Source organism: Candoia aspera, chromosome 4 (assembly GCF_035149785.1).
Source record: "Candoia aspera isolate rCanAsp1 chromosome 4, rCanAsp1.hap2, whole genome shotgun sequence".
NCBI classification, from domain to species: Eukaryota; Metazoa; Chordata; class Lepidosauria; order Squamata; family Boidae; genus Candoia; species Candoia aspera.
Genome location: NC_086156.1, coordinates 12,634,195 through 12,659,766, shown reverse-complemented (window position 1 = coordinate 12,659,766; position 25,572 = coordinate 12,634,195). Strand labels below are relative to the sequence as shown.

At 43.8% G+C, this 25,572-nt stretch overlaps 1 protein-coding gene across 3 annotated transcripts in view; it reads right to left on the bottom strand.

The window, feature by feature from the left end:
* Positions 1-24,645, bottom strand: part of PFKP (phosphofructokinase, platelet) — a 66,322-nt gene extending 41,677 nt beyond the window's left edge. For 2 of the 3 annotated variants that reach the window (XM_063303418.1, XM_063303420.1), the window contains exons 1-4: positions 24,237-24,645; positions 13,437-13,510; positions 4,651-4,728; positions 3,333-3,522 (exon numbers count right to left, since the gene is read on the bottom strand). In XM_063303418.1, coding sequence (XP_063159488.1) covers positions 3,333-3,522; positions 4,651-4,728; positions 13,437-13,510; positions 24,237-24,318 — 424 coding nt within the window. In that variant the 5' untranslated portion in view covers positions 24,319-24,645. The remainder of the gene's footprint in view (positions 1-3,332; positions 3,523-4,650; positions 4,729-13,436; positions 13,511-24,236) is intronic. The other variant, XM_063303419.1, reaches the window with a different exon arrangement.
* Positions 24,646-25,572: the final 927 nt, after the last annotated feature.

Genomic DNA, 25,572 nt, shown 5'->3' with positions numbered 1-25,572 from the left:
TTGAAGATAGGACTCTGCACATTTGAAGCCTATTAATGTTGAAATGAGATCAGATATACTTTAGCAAGGATGGCCCAACTGCTAGACCTGAGCCACTTCTACCTGCCCCCTCCTTGCAATTTTAACCAAGATATGGCAAAGGGTTTGCTCAGCCTTTCATCCACAAGTGAAGGCAAATCATTTCCTAAAGGTGACAACAAGCTCTTTCAGTTCTAAATGCCAGCTTCTACTATCTACATGGCGAAGCTTCACCAAACTGAGCACAGTTGGAGAGGAAGAATATTCTTGTAGGCCAGCGACCTGAAGGAGAAGAGAGCTTGCACAATCAGTACTATAATGCTGGTTCAAATTCACCTTCATAGTCATTTTCCTTACCACAAATACAGGGTGTTTTCAGAACTGCCATTTTCATAACTGGGAGGCAAACAGGAAGCTTAGCAAGAGAGAGAGAGAGAGAGGAAAAGAACTTTCTGTCAACTTTACTTTCCCTTTTCATGGGCTGAGATGTTACACATTCCTGTCTGGAACTCAACTACTGCAATAGCTTTCCTGTGAAAAATACTACAGCTGAACTTATAGAAATATGAAATAAAGCAGGGGATAATATGAACATGAGAAAACTTCTCTAACATCCAGACAACCAACAAGCTTTGGGGACATTCTGCTGGCTGTGGCTGTTAGATTTGTAGCTGATGGTTCCAGTATCAGACGGCAGCTCAAGCTTCCCCATTTCTCAACATCCATCCTAAAAATAGAAGTCAGCTAAAAATAACAACAAAAGTTGCCAGTGCATGCCAGGCTCTCCATCCTTCTCCAAAAGGAAGAGTTCTGATAACTGATGCCGCCTTGCAAATCTTCTACAGAATAAAATCGCCAACCCCTGCTTCATCCTCTTGGCCTATCTACACTTGTCTCACTTCGCTGAGCTGTGGACTATTTTCTCTCGAGAGAAGGAATTATTTCATGGAGGATAGAACTGAAAGGGGTCCTTTAGGCCACGGAGTCCCACCCCTGGATCAGTTAAGCAATCCAGATTAAGCCCTCTGTGTCCAGCTTCTGCTCACCACCAACTTGTTACTGATATAAAAGGAGGGATCTCCACAACAGTGAACTTACAGTCTTCCAAATGTGACACGGGAACAACAACATAAAAGGAGTTACTACTGTTTCTACTGTTGCTACTGTATGTACCTGTTCAGCAGGGTGGATGTCAATGGATAAATAAAGTGTTGCAGGAAGATATATGGCAAATGTGCATAAAAGAAGTACGAAATGACAGCAAAGTACCCAAGTAGAAATATCAGAGAAGCAAATATAGGAGTTGAGTACAGTAAGCAGAAGTGCACATGTTAGGAGCACTAGTATTTTGACCACACTGTAGAGATGCGGCCCACTCACTTCCTTGCTTCATTTGTTATCTATCTATGGCTCTATTGACTCATAGAAGCAATCAAACGCAAGACAACAGGCCAGTGCCAGTACAGCTGACCGCATATGCCTTCTGCCAGGCAATTCAGGGACAAATTGCATGCTATTCTGACAAGAGAGACTCATTTGAAGCACCTACATCAGTGGCTCATCCCGGAATTATGGTTTATAAAGGACACCAACTAACTCCCCAAGCATTATTTCATGGAATTGATCATAGCTTCTCCAGAACTTGAGTTTTGTCATTTGTTTAGGCAAGTGAATGGGAATCCATCCCTTGTTTTGTAACCTAGTATTTTAGAGCTACCACTCAGTCATGGCAAGTTGCTTCTAAAGCACGATGGCTTTTTGAGAAGCTGACCCTTCTCAGGTCAAGCATTTCCTGACTTGAATGGTTTTGTGAACAAGCTCCAACACTACAGCAATGAGGCTGTCAATTCCAAGAAGTTTTAACTATATGATGAACTGAAAGAGGTCAGTGAAATATAGCCAAGACTTAGCCAAAATATGCCCATCCTTATATCTGCCTGGGCAGCATGTTTTAGGGTGCTGTACACTAGAAGTGACCAAGGAGGGGGCACTTGACCCATAACTGGTGGTGGTACTTACTCCCCGCACTATTGCAGAGCTCCACTTTCCTGCTGAGTAGAGATACTGCCTCTTCCTGCAGATCCCCAAACTCAAGCTAACAAAGTTCTTTCAAAAGGGCTCCACCAAGCAGTGATCTACACAGAATGAGATGGTCATATTTTGAACCACATTGCCTCAGACTATGCTAGTAGTGGTGCAGTGAATGACCAATACATACTCACTGGTATTTGCATAGTTATTGGTATATTCTGGAACCACAGACATCCATTTATCACTATCATCATAACATGTATATTCACTGATTATATATGCACTGATTATTTCCAGTGCAATTTAAATGCAATGAAGCACTTCAGCACACGAATGGGGGACGAGAGGAAAACATAACAGGAGGTAGAATTAAAGACCAGAGTGTGCTCATATGGTTGCAAACAAAGGAAAAGAAATGTGTAGAGAAATGAGGTCAGCAGGAAAGCTGAAAATCAGAACTGATAAGAAGGCCCAAGCAGGAGGTAACTGAAATCTCTAGGAATGTGGTTTGCGGTCTGTAAACTAAAGAATCTGCTGAAAGGAACAAAAGAAAACCGATGTAATTCCCCAAGGAGAATTAAGATGACCAACACTAGGAGAAACATTTAAGGATGCAGTTACATTGTGTCTTAACTGTTGCTTATCAATTCTATGCCCGACAGAGTTGGGATCCTATCTGTAAATCTTCCTGCATGACAGACACCACAGACTGGGAAAAATTATTAACATAATCACTCAGCCCCCCCACAGCTTCACATATAAAATGGGATGTGCAGAGCTAATTGTTTCACCCTGCCATGCTGCTAACTCTCCCTGTAACGTCAAAAGGCTGTACATTGTTCATTATGTGAAGGACCATGAGAACCAATGCTGGCACCGGACAATAGCTCAGAACACTCCCAGTTGGCTGCTTCCACAGCCCAACTTTTTAATTCCCTCTGCCTTACCCCTTTTCCAGACTCAGAACATGCCTGAATTCCAAACAATTGAACTTGGGGGAGCTTCTGCATGCAAACCAGGTCTCCCACCACCAAGGAAGGGACCTTCTGAGGATTTCTGGGCTTGTTCTGTACTAACCAGATATAGAGGTATCCCAGTTTTCACTGGTTTAAATTGCCTTTGGTCACAACTTGGATTGAAAATGTGGGGTTTGGGAATCACTGCTACATTCTCATGACTGGACAGTATCAGCACTTTGGGAAATCAGGTAACAGTTTGGAGAACAAGTGTTCTTGTAGCGTTCAATGGCGATTCACTGCTTTGACAGCAACAAGATAACTTACCATTCCTCGCCAACTCCTCTAAGAGGCCGTTCCACTCTCCCCGAAAGATATTAGCACCGGTTAAGCTACCATCTCCCCCAATCACACAAAGGTTTGTGATTCCATGCTTCACCAGATTGCAGGCCGCTTTCAAACGACCTTCTCGAGTCCGGAAAGGTTTGCAGCGAGCGCTGCCAATAACAGTCCCCCCCTAGAAGACAGAAGGAAAGAGTTCAGATGAGAAAAATGGATCTCATTTCAGTAGCCATAAATCACCCATAAGCGATATTTAGGGCTGCCTGGAATGGAAAGAATTCAGTTCTCTCTTTATATTACTAATAATAGGTGGATAACAAAAGTTGCTGACAGACAACAAACAGTATCTGTGACAGCCTTTCTCAACTAGGACTCTCTGAAGATGCAGAAATTACAACTCGCACAACTGCCAGAAAAGGCACCCATCTTAATGCATATCTCAGGTATCTTACAAAGCTAAACGGAATTCCTATTTTCAAAAATGGAAATATCTGCTGTTGCTTTCCTGACTTTGCTGAACTTGGTGTTCTCTTCCTCCACACCCTCAGAACTCCCAGTTCATATGTAATCACAGTAAGATTAAGGAGGCAGGAAAACACTTGGGTGCCAGACAAATGTTATCAAACAAAGAATCTGTTTTGTATAGTATATGATTGCAATATCTCATTTCCTTTTGTCAACTTGTTTAATCACAGGTATTTTTGACAAATCTCCTGTCACCTGCCAGGAGAGGCAAAATAAAATTTCTCTGCACTGTTGGAAGACCTAAAAGACCAGGTTAGGGACAGACCATCATGGAGAAAATCTATCTATGTGGTCGCTGAGAGTCAACTCCAACTTGACGGCCCATAATCAGTCAATCAAAGAAAACTGAGCCAGCACAGAAGAAAATTGTTACAGTATGTAAGTTCCTTTGTTAAAAACATTGTAGCTTTTCAGGATATTGTGCTGATCCCTCAGTAAACAGAGAAGAGCCATGGAATTGGTGTTCAAGAGGAGCACCCCAACCCAAAAGCAGTTAATAACCAACATCCAACGTAACAATGGTTTGTAAAGGGACTCATAACTAGAGAAATGAAAAAGCAATATAAAAAGACATCGGACTCTAGACTTGGTGCATAGCTTCTGTTGTAAGCACAGGGGAAAAGCTGGATAGCAACGGAAGGCAAGAATGCCAGTAAGTCTTCTTGGATCATTCAAATAGGCCTATTATTCTGATCTCCAGCTTCAGTCTTTTGGAGATGATTTAGTATATTACACAGATAAACATTTGCATTAAAATTCTGCTTAACTCAGTACCTACCACTTGGAGGATACTTGAAACACTCTCCCATGTAACTTCAACAATATTTTCACCCCCATCAACCATACCTTGGTATCCCTGTGGGGGAAACAAAATAACAGTTAGAGAGAGAGAGAGACAGACAGACAGACAGAACATAACACATGTAAGAATTTTTTTTCCCCAGATAACACGATTTTAAGCTCACATTCACACTAGGAATACAAGCAAGTACATGGACAGGTAAAATCTCAGAGAACTGTGAACCTCCTTTGCTGTAAGTCACAGCTATTTCAGTCTATTTAGATTAAGTTCAGATACGTTGAGAGTTTTGGTATCTAGCCAGCCTTGGTTCATCTTGAAAAACGCTAAGCAGGATCAGACACTTACTTCACAGTTGAATTTGAGACCAGAGGAAAACCCATGGCTGTAGGCTAAATTCCCAGAAAAAGGCAGAAGCAATCCATTTCTGTTTTTGTTGTTTATTCGTTCAGTTGCTTCCAACTCTTCGTCACTTCATGGACCAGCCCACGTCAGAGCTTCCTGTCGGTCGTCAACACCCCCAGCTCCCCCAGAGACGAATCCGTCACCTCTAGAATATCATCTATCCATCTTGCCCTTGGTCGGACCCTCTTCCTTTTGCCTTCCACTCTCCCTAGCATCAGCATCTTCTCCAGGGTGTCCTGTCTTCTCATTATGTGGCCAAAGTATTTCAGTTTTGCCTTTAATATCATTCCCTCAAGTGAGCAGTCTGGCTTTATTTCCTGGAGGATGGACTGGTTTGATCTTCTTGCAGTCCAAGGCACTCTCAGAATTTTCCTCCAACACCACAGTTCAAAAGCATCGATCTTCCTTCTCTCAGCCTTCCTTATGGTCCAGCTCTCGCAGCCATATGTTACTACGGGGAACACCATTGCTTTAACGATGCGGACCTTTGTTGTCAGTGTGATGTCTCTGCTCTTAACTATTTTATCGAGATTTGTCATTGCTCTTCTCCCAAGGATTAAGCGTCTTCTGATTTCCTGACTGCAGTCAGCATCTGCAGTAATCTTTGCACCTAGGAATACAAAGTCTTTCACTGCTTCTACATTTTCTCCCTCTATTTGCCAGTTATCAATCAGGCTGGTTGCCATAATCTTGGTTTTTTTGAGGTTTAGCTGCAAGCCAGCTTTTGCACTTTCTTCTTTCACCTTCAGCATAAGGCTCCTCAGTTCCTCTTCACTTTCAGCCATCAAAGTGGTATCATCTGCATATCTGAGATTGTTAATGTTTCTTCCAGCGATTTTAACTCCAGCCTTGGATTCCTCAAGCCCAGCATGTCGCATGATGTGTTCTGCGTACAAGTTGAATAGGTAGGGTGAGAGTATACAGCCCTGCCATACTCCTTTCCCAATCTTAAACCAGTCCGTTGTTCCGTGGTCTGTTCTTACTGTTGCTACTTGGTCGTTATACAGATTCTTCAGGAGGCAGACAAGATGACTTGGTATCCCCATACCACTAAGAACTTGCCACAATTTGTTATGGTCCACACAGTCAAAGGCTTTAGAATAGTCAATAAATCCATTTCTGTATCATTGCCAAAAAACCTACATGGACACATCTATGCAGTCAGCAGGGTTAAGCCTGACACTGATGCTTTCCTTTTTTTTTTAAAGCCAACATACCCAATGGTGTTCAAACAGGTTGAGAAATCTTCAGTACTAATATTACTAGTCACGTCCCAATCCCTGAAACCATTAATTTAATTGCAGAACTACAACTCACCGAAACAGCTTTATCCTGTTTCTAGGAGACAAACTGCCAACATTAAGATTATATCCAGGGCTCCCAGTGGTACAAACAGGCCCCTACATGCTCTGTCACATAAAATATTGGAAATGTGTTTGTGTCTGCGTGCATGCTTGCACACACAAACACATTCTAAATTAAATGCCAAGTTTCTAATACTGGTAGAATCTCACATAAAACAGGAAATGTTGCAATGGGTTTTCCATTTTAGTAGCTTGTCTTGTAACTACTAAACAGCAGGAATTCACGTAACCTCAACAGATAGATAGAGAAAGAAAGATCAGGGATAAGCGTAATAATGGAAAAGAAACCTAACTTTTATTATTAAGCCTCTATTTGCAAACTAGACACCCAGCTCATATCCCTTAGCCTGCCAGTTATCAAGGCATAGAAGGATTAATTCCTGCAAAAATTCAGAATCCAAATGAGTAACCCCAGGAGAGTCTAACCTGAGGGGAAGCAGGACTGACGTGGCATCACAATCCAAGTTCTGCCTCTTTTGTATATGTGCTGATGTCACACGCACATACGAAGGGGTGGACTTATATCATGACATCGCATCCACCATCTTGCCTGTTTTGACACCCCCACCCCCATAGATGAGCTGAGGCTGCACCTTCCAGAGATCTGGGAGGGAACCAGATCGGAGAAAGTTGTTTTAACGTGCTAGCAATGTAAACCCAGTGGCATTCATACAACGGGGTCTCTCCCCTTTGCACCAAGAAAGGTTATCAAATCCAAAATTTAAAGTCTTCTTAATGAATACAGGTCCAGCAATCATCTCCTACTCAATTCCTTCTACATTCCCTTTTCTCTGAAGGACAGAGACAAGACAGACTAAAGCCTGCACTGATCATTTTTCCTAACGTGTTTTTTTTTATGTAAATCCTCTTACATAATTTGACTCCACTTAGCAGCCTATATGCAAACTAAAACACACTTTTTTTTTCCAAAATAAACTCACAAGCTACATGGAGCACTACAGTATTTATGAAGACAGCATTACACATCCAAAAAACCCTCCCCAAACAGGGTGACTATATTTTAATAAAATGGAACATCGAGTTCTCCACCAAGGACAAGCATAAGCTCGTTGCATTAGCCACTGGAATATTTACATCCTACTGTGGACAGAAGCCATGCGATCAAGAAAACATTAGCTAAAGCCATTGTGCTCAAGATTTCAGACGTGCAATGGGGAATCATCGGTCCTTTGGTAGGAAGCTTCCATGATACAACAACAATTTGTCCAATTATGTTCCACTACATACAACTGCTTCTTCTTCATAGCAAAAACTATGCATTGTAGAGCACAATAGCTCTAACTCATTTTTCAGGTAGCAAAACAGTCCAGGTAACCCAAACCTAGCCCACTAGAGCCTGGTTTTTTTCTGTCTCTATTTTATATTTTTAAAATGAGGGAAAGGGCATTTTAACTTCTGGGCCTCTGTGCTAGACCACCATTCTTTAGTTTTCAGCTCCTTTCCCCAAATCTGTAGAATTAAAATCTCTGCCTTTGAAGCTGAGATGTTTCTTAATGGAAACATTTAATAAAGTATTGCTTAGCGAGGTGTATTTAGCTTTATAGTGTAGTATTAACTGTTCTATTGGGCTTTCCTTGCAGAACACCTTGCTTTCAAATCATGAGATGGCTTTTTAAATATGCAAATAAATCACCGTCCCCTACTTTCTCTAGGGAAAGGAGGCAGGGAAAGCACAGGATCTATCAAGGGGAAAGGTGGATGTGTTTGAGCTGCAGCTGGACCTTTTTTAAGGTTATAGGTGAACAGTCTACTAACACATTAATCATATTTAGCACAATCTAAGTGCTGCTGTCTGAAGTAAACCATTGTAAATCAGCTTCCGGATATAGCAATATGGTTGGGAAAATGCTACAGCAAAGCAGATTACTGAGTCACTGAGAACATGTATGGTTGAGAAGGTAAAATGAAACAGGGCATAAAGTTGCAGCCTTGCACTTTCTTGAGATGCTCTGACCACGAAGAGTTGCATCACAGGGTTAACCAGCGCTTCAAAATCCCTCCTCTTTTTCTCACACACAGCAGACAATCCCAGTTGTCCAGCAGCCCTTGCCTTCAGAAATATATTTACAGCACAAGAGTGCAATTGCAACTAGTTTCTAGACCCGTGTTTCTCAACCTTGGCAACTTTAAGATACGTGGACTTCAGCTCCCAGAATTCCCCAGCCAGCCATGCTGGCTGAGGAATTCTGGGAGTTAAAGTCCACACATCTGCAAATTGCCAAGGTTGAGAAACACGGGTCTAGACGATCGGTCCCCAATTTCATCCTTCCCAATTGGGCTGGGACCACAGCTTCCAGACTACCCAAGCAAAAATGCCAGCTATCCAGTCTAGAAACCGCAGTCTCAGGCTATGAGCTGGGCAAGGCTGTTATAAATAAAGGTCTGCTTTCTATCACACACTTTGGTATCTCAAAGCAGACTGCCCTGGAATCAGAACTATGAGACAAGCTTCTGCTGGAAGAAATGTATCCACACTGAGTTGTGTTTGCTAAATAACAGACTTAGCATCCGCTGACTGAGAGCAGACACAATACAGTTAACAGAATAGCTGCTGGGCTGACAAGGGGGCTTCATTTTCCCACAACCTCAGAGCACATATAATTGCTTGGCAAATATGTCAAACTCCAGCAGAGGGTGGGGGGAGAGTGGGAAAAAAATCAGCTGAATAAAGATGGGGGAGTTGGAATTCACTCACTGCACCAAATGTATAAAAGAATTCCAGCACCATTAGTTCCCCCATCTGGCACTAAACAGAAGCAACAGTCAACTTGGATTAGATTGCACGGCAACGTATAGTAAACCCCACTGATAACAGTGTGACTTATTTTTGAGGTTAAGGCTTGGAGGTTGAGATTTTACTGGACAACGGTATCAACATCCTTCAAAATGACAGTCTCTAGACAGGTTAGATTTTATCACATCTGCTATGATTCTCAGCCAGCTGGGACTTCCATAGCACAAAATGAAATTCTCCACCATCCAGTCAGGATCATCTCTGAAACTGTGAGGGGCAGGTGTGTGTATATACACACACACAAACCAAGAGTGTTTCTGACGTGTTTTAGGTCATTTCAAAGCAAAAGAATGCAAAGAGGATGAAATGACTTCAGCCACAGAATAACCTTTTGGACAAATAAAGTTATTGCCTCAATCCACAATTTCGCTGAAACCATGACCTGCTGATTTTTCCATATAACCCAAGAGAGAGGAATTTTAAACACCTTCCACTGGTGTACCAGGCATTTTAATGGATCTCCCCCTTCATAAGCTCCACAGTTGGATCTCTTCAATCCCATGCCGTCTGGATAATGAGGGAAAACCTTACCCAGCCCCTCTACTGTTGCTCAATGGAGAACTAGCCAAGATTGTCCTTAATTCTTAGGATTGGGGCCAACGAAGGACAGCACTAGATCCACTAAGTTCTACACGTTGACATAAAGCAGGAGAAAAGGGAAAAGAAACCCACAAAGGAGTCTGTCCCTTTTAAGCAAAACAGCTCAAGAGGTGTGAACCAAGCCCTGTCATGCTATACTGAACAAATAGCCAGTTGCTCTGGCAATAGGACAAAAGGATTGAGAAACGCAGCAGGTCGCTCCGCAGAGCCAACGCTTTGCTGCTCTTTGACAAAAGAGTTGTAGCATTAGACAGGCAGGAAGGAGTCAAAGGACTCCATGGGCAATGACTAGAGGTGGGCCAGGGCAGAACTCAACCATTCTGATAAAAATATTATCACAGAGCATTGTATTAGCTGAGGAACTTTCTAACTTTCAAATGGGAAGTGGCTCTTAACTTAATCTGCAGCTGCATTTAGCACACAAGAGTTCTCTTTTTGCTTGCGGTGGCTTAGGGAGAGTTCTACATACTGGCATTTAGTTAAGCAAATTATTTTCAATAATATGCCTAAAGATAACACACTGTATACAGGCCATTTGGCAGGCTATGTCCTAAGGGTGTATGAATCAGCAAAGCTGCAGCTTGTGTTTGAGACTCAAAGGAGGCAAGATTTGATTTCACATGCATTAAGATTCGATTAAAAATTCAACCACTGCCTATAATAGGGAAGCCTCAAAATGCCTGCAGGTCTTCATTTTGGGGCAGAATAGGAGGAAAACAGCAGGGACGGTAGACCTTTAAGAGGACGTTAATTCTGGGAAGTGTCATCTGAATACCTTCAGGCTTTTCAATGCAATAATTTTAAAATATTTTCCCCTACACATCTTTTTTGAGGCAGAGATAGCAGGGATGAGGAAAAGACAGCATAGCAGCTTTCCAAATGTCCAGAAAAAAACGTATTTTTAGAGAAGCTGTGCCAAACCAGTACTGGAAATGTCCCTTCCAGCTTAAAAATAAAAGCTTTCTAAAACTCTTCCAAAAGGAAGCTCTTATTAAAGATCAGAGGATTCACTGCTCTCCAATGGAAGGCTGATTCATTGGCAAAGTTAACCCCTTCAGGGAATGGCAAGCTGCCAAGCTACTTGGTAACAACTAAAGAGCTTTGAGAACTGAGTGTAGTTATCACTTTTGTGCATAGAATGTACAATGATACAAAGAAATACTCAGTATTATGACCAATATCCTAACAGGAGGCACACTAATGCAGACCTACTTGCAATGAAGACGTCTCAGTGTGAGACAGAACAGATAGTAGTAGAAAGTAAAACAGAGGAATCTAGTTATTTATTTTTATTTGCAAAGCATAGGGAGAATAAAAGGAAATGAAAGGGGGAAGTGAAAAAGCTAAACAGCCACCAACTGAGTATTCACAGAGACTACACTGCAGGTCAGAGAAATAGACTGAAATTCAAGGAAGGGTAAAAATAAAAAAGCTATTGATTGGGGAAAAGGTAAAATACCACCAAAAAAAGAGCAAACCAAATAAAACAAAAGCAACAGAATAGATACGAATTCTTTCTTTTTCTCCCTTCCATTAGAACCTGCTTGTCATGTTCGCCGTTTCAATGTCTTTGATACATCGTAATGTTTCCCATGTCATTAACTGGATGCGTGTTTCATCTTTCTCGGGAGGATGGGAGTATTTATCTTTTGGCTTTGCTCTGGAATGTATTTGCATTATCTACTGCGCTCAAGGTTACTTTCCCAGGCTAGCAGCTCTGACGATTGCTAGCACCTGTGACGGGCGGGGCTGTTGCGAGGGAGGCGGGATACGTTTGCACCAAGGGTTTAAGTTTGTATTTGGCGCGCTTTTGCTCATTCTCAGCTTTCTCTGTATTTGCCTTTAGTTCCCTAATAAATCAGATTTCATATAGCAGCCTCTTGTGAGTCTGAGTATTGGGGCTGGGGCAATCATTACACTGCTTAAGGTATTCTAGCAGAAGAGTGAGATTCACACAGCAGTGCAGCGCTCCTCCAAGTATTTGAACGGCAGGGTTTACAGTGGTAGGGAAATTCATCAAGGAATCGCTCGCGTCAGTATGTCAGAACGGGAATCGGTCAACCTTCGTTCAGCTTTCTCGCTATGTGGAAGAAAAGCTGCAAGAATGGTTGAGATCATGCAAAGCCAGAAGGTACTGGAAAGTCCATCAGTTCTTTGAACCATCACTGAATCTCTCCAAAGATATTCGAAGGCCTGATTGAGCTGATGCCTCCAATCAATTCAGAGGGATTACTGCATGAAATCTCTTTCAGATTTCATAATCTATTCAAAGATTTATGCTCTTCGGAAATGACTTAGAAGTGCTTTTGAGCTCACTCGAGCAAAAAGTACCTTTCTGCTGTTCATTAAAGCAGCACCTTTTTTCAGGTTTCTTCCCACACCTGAAAAAAAAGTTGTGGCTGTGCTTTCACTTTAATGGATCAACTTGGCAACATTTGTTTGGCTGCTATGCAAGCCTGCCTTTCCGAAGCTGACGTGTGAAGCGTGAGGGCGAAATCTTTGGATTCAGTAAAGAGAGGAAATGGTTGCCTATGAGCATTAGAAACTGTTTTTCTTGAAAACTGGGAGTTGGAATGCCTTGTCTATGGGTGGGATAGGTTCTCTTCGTCTCAATCTTGTGATGGCTTTGGAATGAGATCTATTGGTTGCTGCAGTCAATATCTTCCACCAATGTAATTATTAGATGTCCCAGTGAGTTTGGGCTGAAGACAGTAATGTAGCTCAGAGTCATCATCACAGCAATCCAAGGAAAACCTGCACAGCGAACGTGACAGTGGAGTCCAGTTGAAGGATAGGCTAAAAAGAATACACTTTGGAAGAGAAGACCACCGCAATACGATGGGAGAAGCTATACCCAGGTTCAAAAACTGACATCTCCAGGCAGGGTTGGAAAAGACTTGTATCTAAAAATTTGGAACGCTGCTGCTAGTCGGCCTGGATAATGTTGGGATAAGTAAATCAAAGAATTGAGAGAGCAGAAGACATTTTCATATGTTCCTAATTTTTCTACTCAGATGAACAACGGAGAAAAAGACAACAGGAAGAAACTCCTTTCTTTCCATCTCTATGCCCTGCTCAATATCCTTTTTTATACTGCTTGTTAAATATATGTCGGGCTGTAGGTCAGAGACGCGGTGGCGCTGCGGGTTAAACCGCTGAGCTGCCGATCGGAAGGTCGGCGGTTCAAAACCGCGCGGCGGGGTGAGCTCCCGTTGCTCGTCCCAGCTCCTGCCAACCTAGCAGTTCGAAAACATGCCAATGTGAGTAGATCAATAGGTACCGCTTCGGCGGGAAGGCAACAGCGTTCCGTGTCGTCATGCTGGCCACATGACCCGGAAGTGTCTATGACAACGCCGGCTCTAAGGCTTAGAAACGGAGATGAGCACCGCCCCCTAGAGTCGGACACGACTGGACTTTACGTCGAGGGAAACCTTTACCTTTACTAGGTCAGAGAGACAATGAGGTTATTTCCCAATTTATTCTCTCTCGTTCTACATTTTGCTTGCAAGATCTTTCTCTTCAGGGATAGCAGGTCTGGGGATTAGCAACAGAGCTTCTGTAGAGTAACAGTAGACACTAACCTCATAGATAAAATATACTTTTGCTTCAACATAGATCCCCATGCGCACCACTGCACGGACCGCTGCGTTCATACCTGGAAGGGAAGAGGATGGAGAGGCACAATTACTACCTAATATAACCTGGAAACGTATGTGACAGTACATAAACTGTAATCCATCACATAATTAAACTAATTAAATGATTAATAAATAATTAAATATTATTAACTTAAATATAATCAATAGACAATGAGATAAAGCTAACAAAGGCTTGAACCAATACACCCTTCAAAAGATGATGAGCCCATTAATGACAATGAAAAGACTATGGAAACCTTTTAAGTCATCTAATGCACATGGCGTGAAGACACAGTTGACGCTTAAGGTAATCAAATGGAAAACTCCAGTCCAGAAGTGCCAGAAATATTACCATCTCCAACCACTAGGTAATCACACTGTAGGGGTCCAGATAGGTCAGTATGGACAAAAGTCTAAACAAAAACCTGTTTCAAATCACCATTCAGCCATCAGTTCACTGGGTGACCCTGCACCAAATACTATTCTCAGCTTAGACTTGATTTATTCCATTTTATGTGCTGCTGTATTTCAGTCAAAACTCTCCACAGTGAACCAAATACAGTTAAAAGATGTGTCCACAGTAAAGTGTATAAAAATAAAGAATTCAAAAATTCTTCCAGGGAGACAAACAACTGAAGACAGGACTCTCCTATACTGTCCCACTGGCTAATTAACTAAAGACAGTTCTACATACAGAAAGGAATACTTACTATTGGTATATTGTTTTTCTGCTACAGATTAAGGTTACTGTGGTAACTAATGATTTTGGCAGGGTGAGGAGGTTGAATTTAATTGTCTTCTTTTCAGATGTTAATAGTTGCACTGAGGGGGAGGAACCTTGCCTGGACTTGTTTTAGTTTCAGTTTTCCTTCTCTTTTAGGCATGTAGCCAGTAAGCAGCTCTCAGCCTGTGAGAATGCAGAAGCCTGCAAATATGTTTTTGTGCTTTCTGTAAATAAATTTATTTTTATAGAAATGCCTGGTGTGTGACTTTTCTGATCTCTCCTGGGCCAAATGCTTTCTAGCACTCTGCCAACACTTACTGCACCAACTTGACATTCTGCAATGGAGGGAAGAACCTGAATTGGCCACTGCACAATTCAGAGACCTGCAGAATCTGAGTTTAGACCTCAACCCCAGAAATCTGCTCAAAACCAAGGATCAGCATGTCAGAGAGGATGTTTCTCAGGTTGAGACCAACACTTTGCCTATTTCTATTGGAAGGCATTGCCAGCTTTAACATTTTTGGGTAGGATATCGAAGAGGGTGTACACAGGGGAAGGTGCCAGGCTAACTACAATTAATTAAAGTTTATTACAGAAATCCCAATACTTAAGCATTGGAGAGATTCCTTCCAGACTACCCACGATCAAACTAGGGCAAGGAGGACATTCCAAGGAATCAGCTGAAAAAGGGGCTGCTTTCGTTGCACAAACTTTATAGCCCTTCTATCTCCCCCCCCCCCCCATCACAACGGTGTCACTTAGTTTAGGCATCAGCAAGGGAAGGTTACATATTAGTGAGGATTAGCTACAATGTTAAGCGCCTGGCAGATATTGTGCACATAGTTAAGACAAAGTGGGAAATAATTATCTAACTGGACTTAGAGCAGGAGGTTTGTTATCTTGCAACTCATGAGTGTAAATAGGAAGAGCTAGCTTGTCTAAGCAGCCTCTCTTCCTGGTGAAAATAGATTTAAATATTTAACTGGTGTTAAATAAAAAATGTGGGTCAATCACAGGACAGAAGGAATGTAGGGAATGTGGAAAGTCTCTTGACAGAAGGTGAGAAACACTCTCAGGAAAATACAAGAAACACAGTAGGTGGATTTGAATCTGTTTATCCTTAGGGGTTCTCCACTGTCAGAGTTGATCATTTGTCTTAATTGGCCCCTAATCTGCTTGCAGTTAAACACAGTCATTAGCTGTGTTGTGCAATTCACTGAAAAGTCACTGAACTGGTGATGTAACATTCTGCATCAAATAGGATGCTATGGATGTTTCCTGATAAAAGTGGATACCTCCTTTTAAAGTTCATGTACTTCTTACTCTTTCAGGTATCATAAGACTCAGTTGATTTAGGAGAAAACAGGCTTTTCAATGAATCTTGAAGAAAAACCCATCAAGTGAGGGGTATCATCTAAATTTCAAAGCGGGTATCATCTAAATTTCAAAGCGGTGGCAAGATAACAATGCATTATTTGTTAATGATCCTTCACTTACCTGAGGGATGACTAACCTGTATGACCTCCTATAGATTGCATGTAAACCCCAACCCCATTTCTGAGGCCCCACCAGATTCACTCTGCTATTCTTCAGTGACAAATCACCTATTTTCAGTGGCACATTTTTTTGTCCACATTATTTTTTTAAAAATACCTAAATAGGTATATTAAGCTCTTAACAGGGGACAAAATTCAAACAGAAAAAGAAAAAAATGTGAAAAGTTTGGCCCACTGCTTCTAGTGTATCACTGTGGCATTGCTATAACCTCTGCTACCATTAGAGGCTTAATTAAAAAAAAAAGTTGGCGTTTGTGTCAAAAAGGTTGCTCATCCCCGATTTATAATTTGCATTTGATGTTGCTAGAATTTAAACTGCCCGAATGATGCAAGTTCATATAGCCCCTTTCAGATGCAACTGAAAAGCAAAGATAGCTTTTGAATATGCATCTTTACATTATTATAAAACCAAGCACAAAGTACTGCATTCAAAGATGGTTGTTCTTACTCTCCCAACTAACTTCAACCTGTCAATATCAGCTGTTAGCGCTATCTAATCTTTTTCAGGCAAAATGCCTAAAGGTTGCGTGCGGCTCACGTTCAAACTGCTGAAAAGTCATACTCTATCCATAATTGCCATTATTCATTAATAATGACTGCACAGCAGAACAATCTGCTGGAAACACTGCATGTTATTACACCATTAAATGAATCCAAAATGTATTGATTAAATATGAAGAAGACAGCTTAGCAACTTTAATCATAGACACTCTCTATTTCATTAAAAATAGCATCAAACATCCTTGTAGATATGATATTCTCATAAATCATTAGGGAAGCTGCTTAATTTACAACTCCCACATGGAATTCAAAATGTATGAGTATTGTTCCTGCTCTAATAAATTTGTCCTAGAATCCATTTTAAAAAAGGAACTCTCTTGCCAGTCAGTGGGAAAAAAGAAGAAACTGCTTGTTACTGTTATGCTGTTCTTTTTTTAATAATCCCACTGTAATTAATTAATATCCACTGTTGTTCTAGTGATCTTGATTGGCTGTTCTAATCAATTAAAATAAGCATCTAACTTGGATACTCCAGGAAATAAAGCCAGACTGCTCCCTTGAGGGAATGATATTAAAGGCAAAACTGAAATACTTTGGCCACATAATGAGAAGACAGGACAGCCTGGAGAAGATGCTGATGCTGGGGAGAGTGGAGGGCAAAAGGAAGAGGGGTCGACCAAGGGCAAGATGGATGGATGATATTCTAGAGGTGACGGACTCGTCCCTGGGGGAGCTGGGGGTGTTGACGACCGACAGGAAGCTCTGGCGTGGGCTGGTCCATGAAATCACAAAGAGTTGGAAGCGACTAAACGAATAAACAACAACAACAATCTAACTTGGAAGTATCTTTATTTTTAATGTATTGCCCACTGTCTCTGACCAATTCTATTACAGCTCAGTTGCAAGTTGCAGGCCCAATTCTCTGAGTTGACATTCAGCAAGAAGGGTATTGGCAAGAAGAAAAAAGTTCAAAGGCTTCTACGCAACTTTATCTTCCTTGCTGCAAAGTAACTGGGGATGAATCCTTAATAATTCTTAACTAGAGATAAGCTTAAGCCCTAACACTTCCCAGCATAGAGTTTGATCATCACACTGTTACATATGGAGAAATACTGTACATAAGAATAACTGTAGGACCTTCTGTTGGATCAGAGTCCAGTGTTTTTTAACCTTAAAGCTGTCCAACGTGTGTGGACTTCAACTCTCAGAATTCCCTAGCCAGCTTAAAGTTGCCAAGGTTGGAAAACACTGGATCAGACCAACATTACATCTGTTCCTTCCTGTTTTGTCTACTGTCAACCAGAAGGTTCTTGAAGATCGCAATCAGAGCAGGAGAATAACAGCCTTTGCTTATGAAATGTTTTCACTATCTTCTTGAAATGTACAAGTAGGATCTCCAATGAAGTCTTACCTTACAGTTTCACCCCCATGTGCCTTGATCTGACACCAGTCCTTGCTGTCACTCAGGCACCTGATTGCACTATTAGAGATGCAGGATCATTCCTTTCAGATGCAAACTGAATTTAGCTATTGGGGCCCAAATGGACACCTCATCACCAGTGCAGCCTTACAAAGGCAGAATCCTAATTTCACAGAATTGGAGGGGACATTTGGGCCATCGTCCAGTCACAGACAGATGGCCATTTAGCCACTGCTTGAAACATCCAATAAAGGGGAGCTGAACAGGTCCCTGGATGATTGCTTCTACTGCCCCACTGGTCTATTAGAAAGTGGGGTTTTTTTTTCCCTATCATTCAATCAGAACCTGCCTTCCTGTCACTTGCTGTTGTTGTTAGTTGCCATCAAGTCGTTTGCAACTCATGGTGACCCTATGTATAACAGAATGAAATGCTGTTCGGTCTTGCGCCATGAGCCTGACTGTTCCAATGTTTGCATCCATTGTTGCAGTAATTGTATCAATCCATCGCATTGAAGGTCTTCCTCTTTTCCTCTGGCCCTCGACTTTACCAAACATGATGTCCTTTTCAAGCGATCGGTCTTTCCTGGTGAAAAGTATGTGCCCAAAGTATGAGAGTCTAAGCCTAGTCGCCTCCAGGGAACATTCTGGTTGTATTTCTTCTAAAACTGATTTGTTTGTTCTTCTGGCAGTCCATGGTATTTTCAATAATCTTCTCCAAGACCACAATTCGAATGCATCAATTTTCTGTCACTTAAATTCATCGTTCTGTCTCACTCTAAAGTGAGAAACAGCAGGTCCTGACCTTCTTCTGTGTGATATCCTTCAAGATCCTTGACGTGTGCTATCATGTTCCCCCCCAGTCCTCTCTAAACCTGTTCCAATTTCTCTGAAACCTTCTTAAAGGATGGTATCTAGAACAGAACACAGGACTTGAGATGGGGCCTGACTAAAACAAAAGAAAATGGAATGATGATTTGGAATGATGATTTTCTGTGATTTGGAAGTTACGCTGCCTAAAATTACATTTGCCTTCTTTGAAGCCACATCACGCTACTGGTTCGTATGCTATTAATTACTACTTCAAGTTCTTTGTTAAAAGCACCATTGCCAAACCAGATACCCCCATCCTATAGTTATGTATTTGATTTGTGTTTCCTAAATGAAAACATTGCATGTGTCTGCTAAATGTCTTTTTGGGGGAGATGGGCAGTGATAAAATTTGAAAAATAAATAAATAAATACAGTGTCCCATTATTTCCACCCATTTCTAAATTTTCTTTCTTCTAGGGTAGTAACCAGAAGTTAATACTAACTAGTTAATCTCATCCAATTCAGTATCTGCAAATCTGAGAGGCATTCCCTCCAACCTCTTTATTATTATTATTATTATTTAATGGAAGTATCTGGGCCCAAGACTGATCCTTGTGGGACCTCATTCAATCCCTCATTCTAGTTTGATCAAGACACCAGGCTCAATTCTGGAATCAGTGATGTATCCCTTTAAAGGTGGCATCCAGCTCACACTTAACTTGCTTCCTAATCAGGTAACGTGATGCAGTATTTTCTTTGCTGAAGTCAAGCTGTATGATTTCTCCAGAATTATTACAGGAGTATTCATGTGCATGTTTTTATCAACTTCCAAGGCAGGCAGGGCATGTTAGAATAATTTTAAAAATTAGTCATACTGCTCACAGGTTAGGGCACTTCCAAACAGGCATTAGCTGGTCCCTTAGTCTCAGCAGCAATTTTGGGCTTTTTCCGCTTCACCTTCCTTCTTGCCTCAAGCTGCAGGAGCAGAAGGCGGAGGGAGAATAAAGAAGCGAATGTAACAAATAATGGAATCCTCAACTCTATGCCAAACATCTGGAATGTAATGACCTATGAAGTACTCTGGATTATCATGCATGGGGTAGAGTTTAAAAAAGCCTACTCTGTAACACCCAGGTTTAAATCTTGGATCAATGAAATACGTTCACTTTCCACCTAGGAAGTTTTCCATGCAGTCAAGGTTGCATCAGTTGTTAAAAACTGGAGGATGCCAAGGTTCACTATTAGGCTGGTGAACAAACCAGGATCTCCAGGTGCAGCAGAAACTTGGTTTAGAGAGGGCTCAGGAGGCAGCGTCCAACTCAAGAAAGAGAGGCAAGAGAGTGACCGTCACCCTTTCATCTTCCCCCATGGACTTGCTTGACAGAGGGGCCCAAGCATAAGCCATGGCTTACAAACCACTATAACTGAATTCACGCTAAGCCCGAACCAAACTGCCTCAATGTTTTGCTTCATGGAGATGAATCAATAAAGCCTCTGCTATTGCAGGAGACGGCAAAATGTAATTAAAGCCCAGCTTCTCCATGGGAGCAAGTCCCACATCAATGTCAGAAGACTAATTCTAGGTCAGTGTTTCTCAACCTCAACAACTTTAAGAAGTGCAGACGTCAACACCCAGAATTCCCCAGATAGCATGGCTGGCTGGGGAATTCCGGGAGTTGAAGTCCACACATCTTCAAGTTCCCAAGTTTGAGAAACATTGTTCTAGGTAAATGTGCAGGGGTGTAGGCTGCTGAGAAGCAACTCCAACCTTTAGCTGAAATGAAGGCCTACTAATAAAGGCAGTAATAGGCTTGTAAACTGTGACTCCACAAACACAGACAGCAAGGACAAATTCCAAGACCTGCCTTGCTATCAAGCAATTCTATTTTGTGGAAGTCCTGACAAGGTATGCTGTTCTTCTTAAAAGGCCCGTTTTGTGCTAAAATGTCTTTCTCAAAGCCTGCTGATCATAAGAACTTTGTTTCCCCCTCAACAGGGCATTGTCCTATTTACTGGCATGTACACAACCACATTTTAGAGAACCCTTGGTTAAGATTACAATCCAACAGAAGCTCAACCATGGCTGGCTATGCAAAACAAGCTAATGAAGACTGAAAAGGAGTTGTTTTGGATCTCAAGGGATAAATCTGACCATTGTGTGAACTCATTTATTTATTTGAGCATAACAAGTTATGTTAATACAGCACTTGTTTTCCTAACCCACATTTCAGTTTAAATGCATTGTGTGAACCAAATCTAAGCTTGTTGAAACATATTCCCAAATTCAGTAGGCTTACACACACACACACACACACACCCAGCGCATATGCTGCAATGAATCCAACAAGTATTGGCTGCTGCCAATAACTCTGAATTTCATTTCATTTAAACTTAATTAAAACTTTGCTTTCCAATCAAAACTGCAATTCGCAGAACAACTTTCATAGGCTTCAAGGGCAAACAAGCAACGCTCTCATTAGATATTAACAATCATAAGACCTATCCTTGAACTAAAAATAAATTTTAATGGCTTTTGGGGAAAACAAAATGAAACAAAGCCAAAGCACTTCCTTCTGAAATGGTGTAGTTGGCCAATATGCAGAAAAGAAGAAAATCCAGTGGTTTAACCAAGCCGCTTCACACATTTTCCCCCAGCTATTTTGAACCTTCACTTGCACATTTCCACGTTTGGCTCCACCTTGTCTCTGTGACCTTGAAAGTATGACTCAAAAGCAAGCCTTGCAGACACACGCTCCTTATGGAACATTAACAGAAAACAGTCGTATTTTCCCCAGGGCCCTGCTTCTGCACAGATTAGTAAAGCAGAATGCCCCCTTCCCATTACATGTGTCTTTTACCCAGAGGGATACCTTTGATGGCCCCCCAGACAAAAGCAATCTTCAAAGTCTTTTAAGGGATCGAGAGCAGGCTGAAGTCCAACATCCACCTCCGCAATCATAACTAATACAAACTTTCTTTTTCCCTCTTCTTGTGACTCATCTTTACGATGTCAATGCAAGCATTTTCAAAAGGTTCTTTAGGCCAGCAAAGTGAACTAGAAGGGGCTGAACTTGGGGATGTTGTTTAAATGCAGGAATGTATCAGGCTATGCCCCCCCCCAAAAGAAAACACAAAGTGTTTGTGTTTCTCACAGACACAGGGCTGTTTTCGCCTTGCTTATGCAAGACCAAGCTATGCAGCAAAACTGTGCCAAGGCTCACCCTCTGGATGTTTAGAGCTATTTCCTGAAGAAAATTAAGAGTTTTGCAGAGATTTTTCTTTGCACAAAGATAGCCCTGAGAAAGAGCAGAGCAAAGAGTAGGTCCAGCAGCAGGTGCCATCACAACCTCCTTCCTTTCTTCCTTTCTTAGCAGCAGGTGCCATCGCAACCTCCTTCCTTTCTTCCTTATTTAAATTTATATCACCGCCCATCTCCCCCAATGGGAGAGTGACTCAGTAGTGTTTTCTTCCTCAGAAGCTAGCTCTGCAACTTAGATGGGCAGGATGCTGGAAACCTCTTCTGCTAGTACCACAGCAAAGATGCCTGGGGTGCGCTCTGCACTCCCTCAGAGAAATGCTTTACTTCATGAGGAGTAAGAGCAAAACCACCAAGGGGGGAAGGAGTATCCAGATGTTTAAACCCAGCCTCAGAATAAAGCCCGATCCTGCGCGATGGAACTCGCCCCCTCTCGTTTTTTTGCCGTTAGCAAACTCAAACCAAACCCCTCAAAAAAAAAAAAATCAAAGCTAAAAACAAAAGCAAAGCAGTCCCCGCCGTACGACGTCACAGAACTTCACTCGGCCGCTCGCCTCCTCCTCGCCGGGGGCGGGGCCTCTTCCGACCAGCGCACCAGGAAGCAAGGGCGCGCTCCAGCTTCGCACCTGGGCACGCCCGCCGGCCGGGGAGAGCCACTTTGGTCTAGTGGTTAAGGCAACGGGCTAGAAACCAGGAGTCGGTGAGTTCTAGTCCCGCCTTAGCCCAACTCGGTGCCATGTAGGCTAGCCTCCTCGTGGTGCACCCCGGCAACGTGACTTGTCACGGCTAGAGTCTACACACCTGGCTGCTGGACCTCACAAGGATTTCCCAGCAAGAAAAAGCAGCATGAACACCGAACTGCTATGCCATACAATTAAAAAAAAAAAGAACGCCGGCCGGGGGCAGCGAGTTGCCGCTTAGGAATCCTGTCGGATCCCGGCATAGTTTCACCAATACAGATGGAGCTGCTGCTGCTGGCGATTTCCTTCCTCTTCGCCGGTTAAACCAGACGCAGGGAGCCATCGGTGGTCCCCTGGCCACCCTCTCCACATCCTGGGGGCGTGAAACACTCCCCCGCTTGCAGCTGGAGCACTGTCTGCTGTGCCCCTGCCCTACCCCCACCCCGCTTTCCAGCATCTGCGCCCTAACTGGCTTCTTTCCATGCACCATCATTAGCCCAAGTACCAAAAGGCTTTAGAGCGTCCCAGGACCGCACGAGTTAAAGCGAATGCCGGCGCAGCCAGCCTTTAACTGGCATATCCAAAAGCGCACATCTTAATGAGCCTCGACTGCGTGACGCCAATTCCATACGTGGGAATAGGCCGACACGGTTTTCGCATGTTAGCGTAGCTTACGAAGGGGTGATGTGCCCGGAACTCGCGATCTTTTTTAAAATTCGGGCCAGCCTAGAATAATCAAGTGCAATTCCCGGAGGAAGTTCCGAATAAGAGGCAGGATGTGTCTCTCCCACTAGACACGTGCGGGACTTCAGGGCACGCTGTCTCCGCGACACACCGTCCCCTCCGCTTATTATCTAGGTTGGTTCAACCCGAATACGGTATGGTGCCGAAACCTAGGAACGCGAAACTACAATCAGGCACTAATTCGGATTATTGCAGGGTTATGTTTTTTTTAAAAGATCGTCTACGTGAAAACTCTCGCCAAAAGCCCGTTAGTAACAAAGCGTTCCTTCTTGAGGACGTGATCAGTCCAAGTGCTTTATGACTCGCATCCTGACTGCCTGCGGGTGCTCATCACCGTTTTCAAAAATGGTGTGTCATAAAACGAAGGGAAACGCGAGGGGTTATCGGGCCTGGCCAATTTTCCCTCCGCTCTCGGCCGTGCAGCCGGCCGGCCCGTTGGTTGTTTGACCCTGCCAGCCCCACAAGGGAGCCCCTTCCTCCCCCAAAACAAGGGCAAAGGGAGCCTGGGAAGGTCACCCTCCAGGGCAAGGGCGAGGAAGCCGCTGTCCTGCCGAGCACGTTTGCGGCTCGAGGTCTATTCCGGCTTTCCTTTGGCAAACTTGGGCAGCCTGTTGAAAACTAGCAGCCGGAAAGGAGCAGCCCCGGCACGCTGCTCCGCACGCCGCGACCGCGTTCTTGTGAACTGACGGTTCGGCGTGTGCGCAGCCTTAGAAGTCAGCTTGAGAGAGCAAACCAGGGCTGGATTAGCCATGACTCAGTGCATCCTGCGAGCACCGTTTTCATCCCCCCCAACAATTTCTGCAGCCCTCTGCCCCATCCCAGTGGTCCAACACTTCCCTCCGCTTGGCTGCGTCGGCTTTTCGGTTTCACCTTGCTTCCCCAACCTAGATAAGCGGGGACTGATGGGAGCTGGAGTCTCCGTAGCAACCCGCTCCCACCCTGTTGGAGCACCCAGTCTGCATAGCCTGCAAACCCCGCCGACGGCGAATCCCCCGTCCCATTGCCCCGGACCGCCCCCCCCCCCCCAGCCCTTCCGCCTCTTTGCCCGTTACCCTGAGCATCGCCGCCGCTGGTCAGGACTCCGATGGCTTTGCCTCTGCCAGAGAGGTCCTCGAACAGCTTCTTGCTCGTCATGGTTCTGAGCGAGGGAACCGCTCTCTGCAGCGAAGGCGGCGGCGGCGGCGAAGGAGTCTCCCTCTCCCTGCAGGAGGGCGAGGGAGAACGCGAGGTCTCCGGGTGCGGCGGGACTGCGCCCTGGGCTGCGGGGCTGCGCGAGCTGTGGACGCTGACGGTTTGGATCTTGACCTTGCACACGATTTGGTTCTTGCCTGAATCGTGGAAGAGGGGGGAAAATCATCCAAGCCGGCCGAGAGAAGCGATGCTCCGCAGCCCCAGCTCGCCCTGCCCCTCTGCGCAGCTCCTCTCGCCGCGGCCCCGCGCCCTGCCTTCCAGCCGCCCGGTGACAGCGCGACGCCAAGCGCTTTCGGCCCCGCCTTTCCCTCTGAGAAAGCGCCCCTCCGGCATCCTGACAGGCGGGAGGGTCGACCAATGGGCAAGAGCGGCCAGGGCGGGACGAGGGCTTGCCAGCCTGCGGTAGGTTGCAGGGGGTTCTCCGGGAGGAGGGGGCAGCGTTCCTGGAAGAAGGGACGGAAAGGGAGAAGGGGAATCGAGCGGGAAGTCCTCAGCTTGAGAGTGCCTGAGTTCTGCCGAAGTTGTGCTTCCTGTGTTTGGTGAACCGAGCCGGGGGAGTTTGTAAAACGTACGCTTGGCTTTACGTTACGTTTGGATCAACCGCGATGGCTACCTTCGCACATCTTGCTAAGCCACCGCAGTTCGTTGCGCATCGACCGATACCTGCTTTGCACGGTACACTGAGCCATCAATCTGCCTGCCCCGACATAGGTAACCCCCCCCGCAAGACTACAACTCCCAGGACAATCATCAGTGGCCATACTGGCTAGGCATTCTGGGAGTTGAAGTCCACGCATCTCGAAGGCACCCGGGAGGGGAAGCTATCATAATCCAGGATTCAGAAGCCACATTTTGAATTTCCACAGTGTGTGAATCCAACTCTATACAAACGAACCATGGTGCACCATGATATGTGAACCCAGCCAAGGACTGAGAACATCCAGGGCACTAAATTATTACTCTTACTGATGCTAAAACATAAGCCAGGTTTTAGAAATCAGAGTGGATGGATTCACAGCCTCCAAAACAAAGCCAAACAAATCACTTCTCTTATCACCTTTATATTCCATGGTCTGGATAACATACTCAAAATGGAGGAGTATTCTCCCCTTATTCAGTGGACATTCTGGATCAGTGCTTTTCAATCTTGGCAACTTTAAGACATGTGGACTTCAACTCCCAGAATTCCCCAGCCAG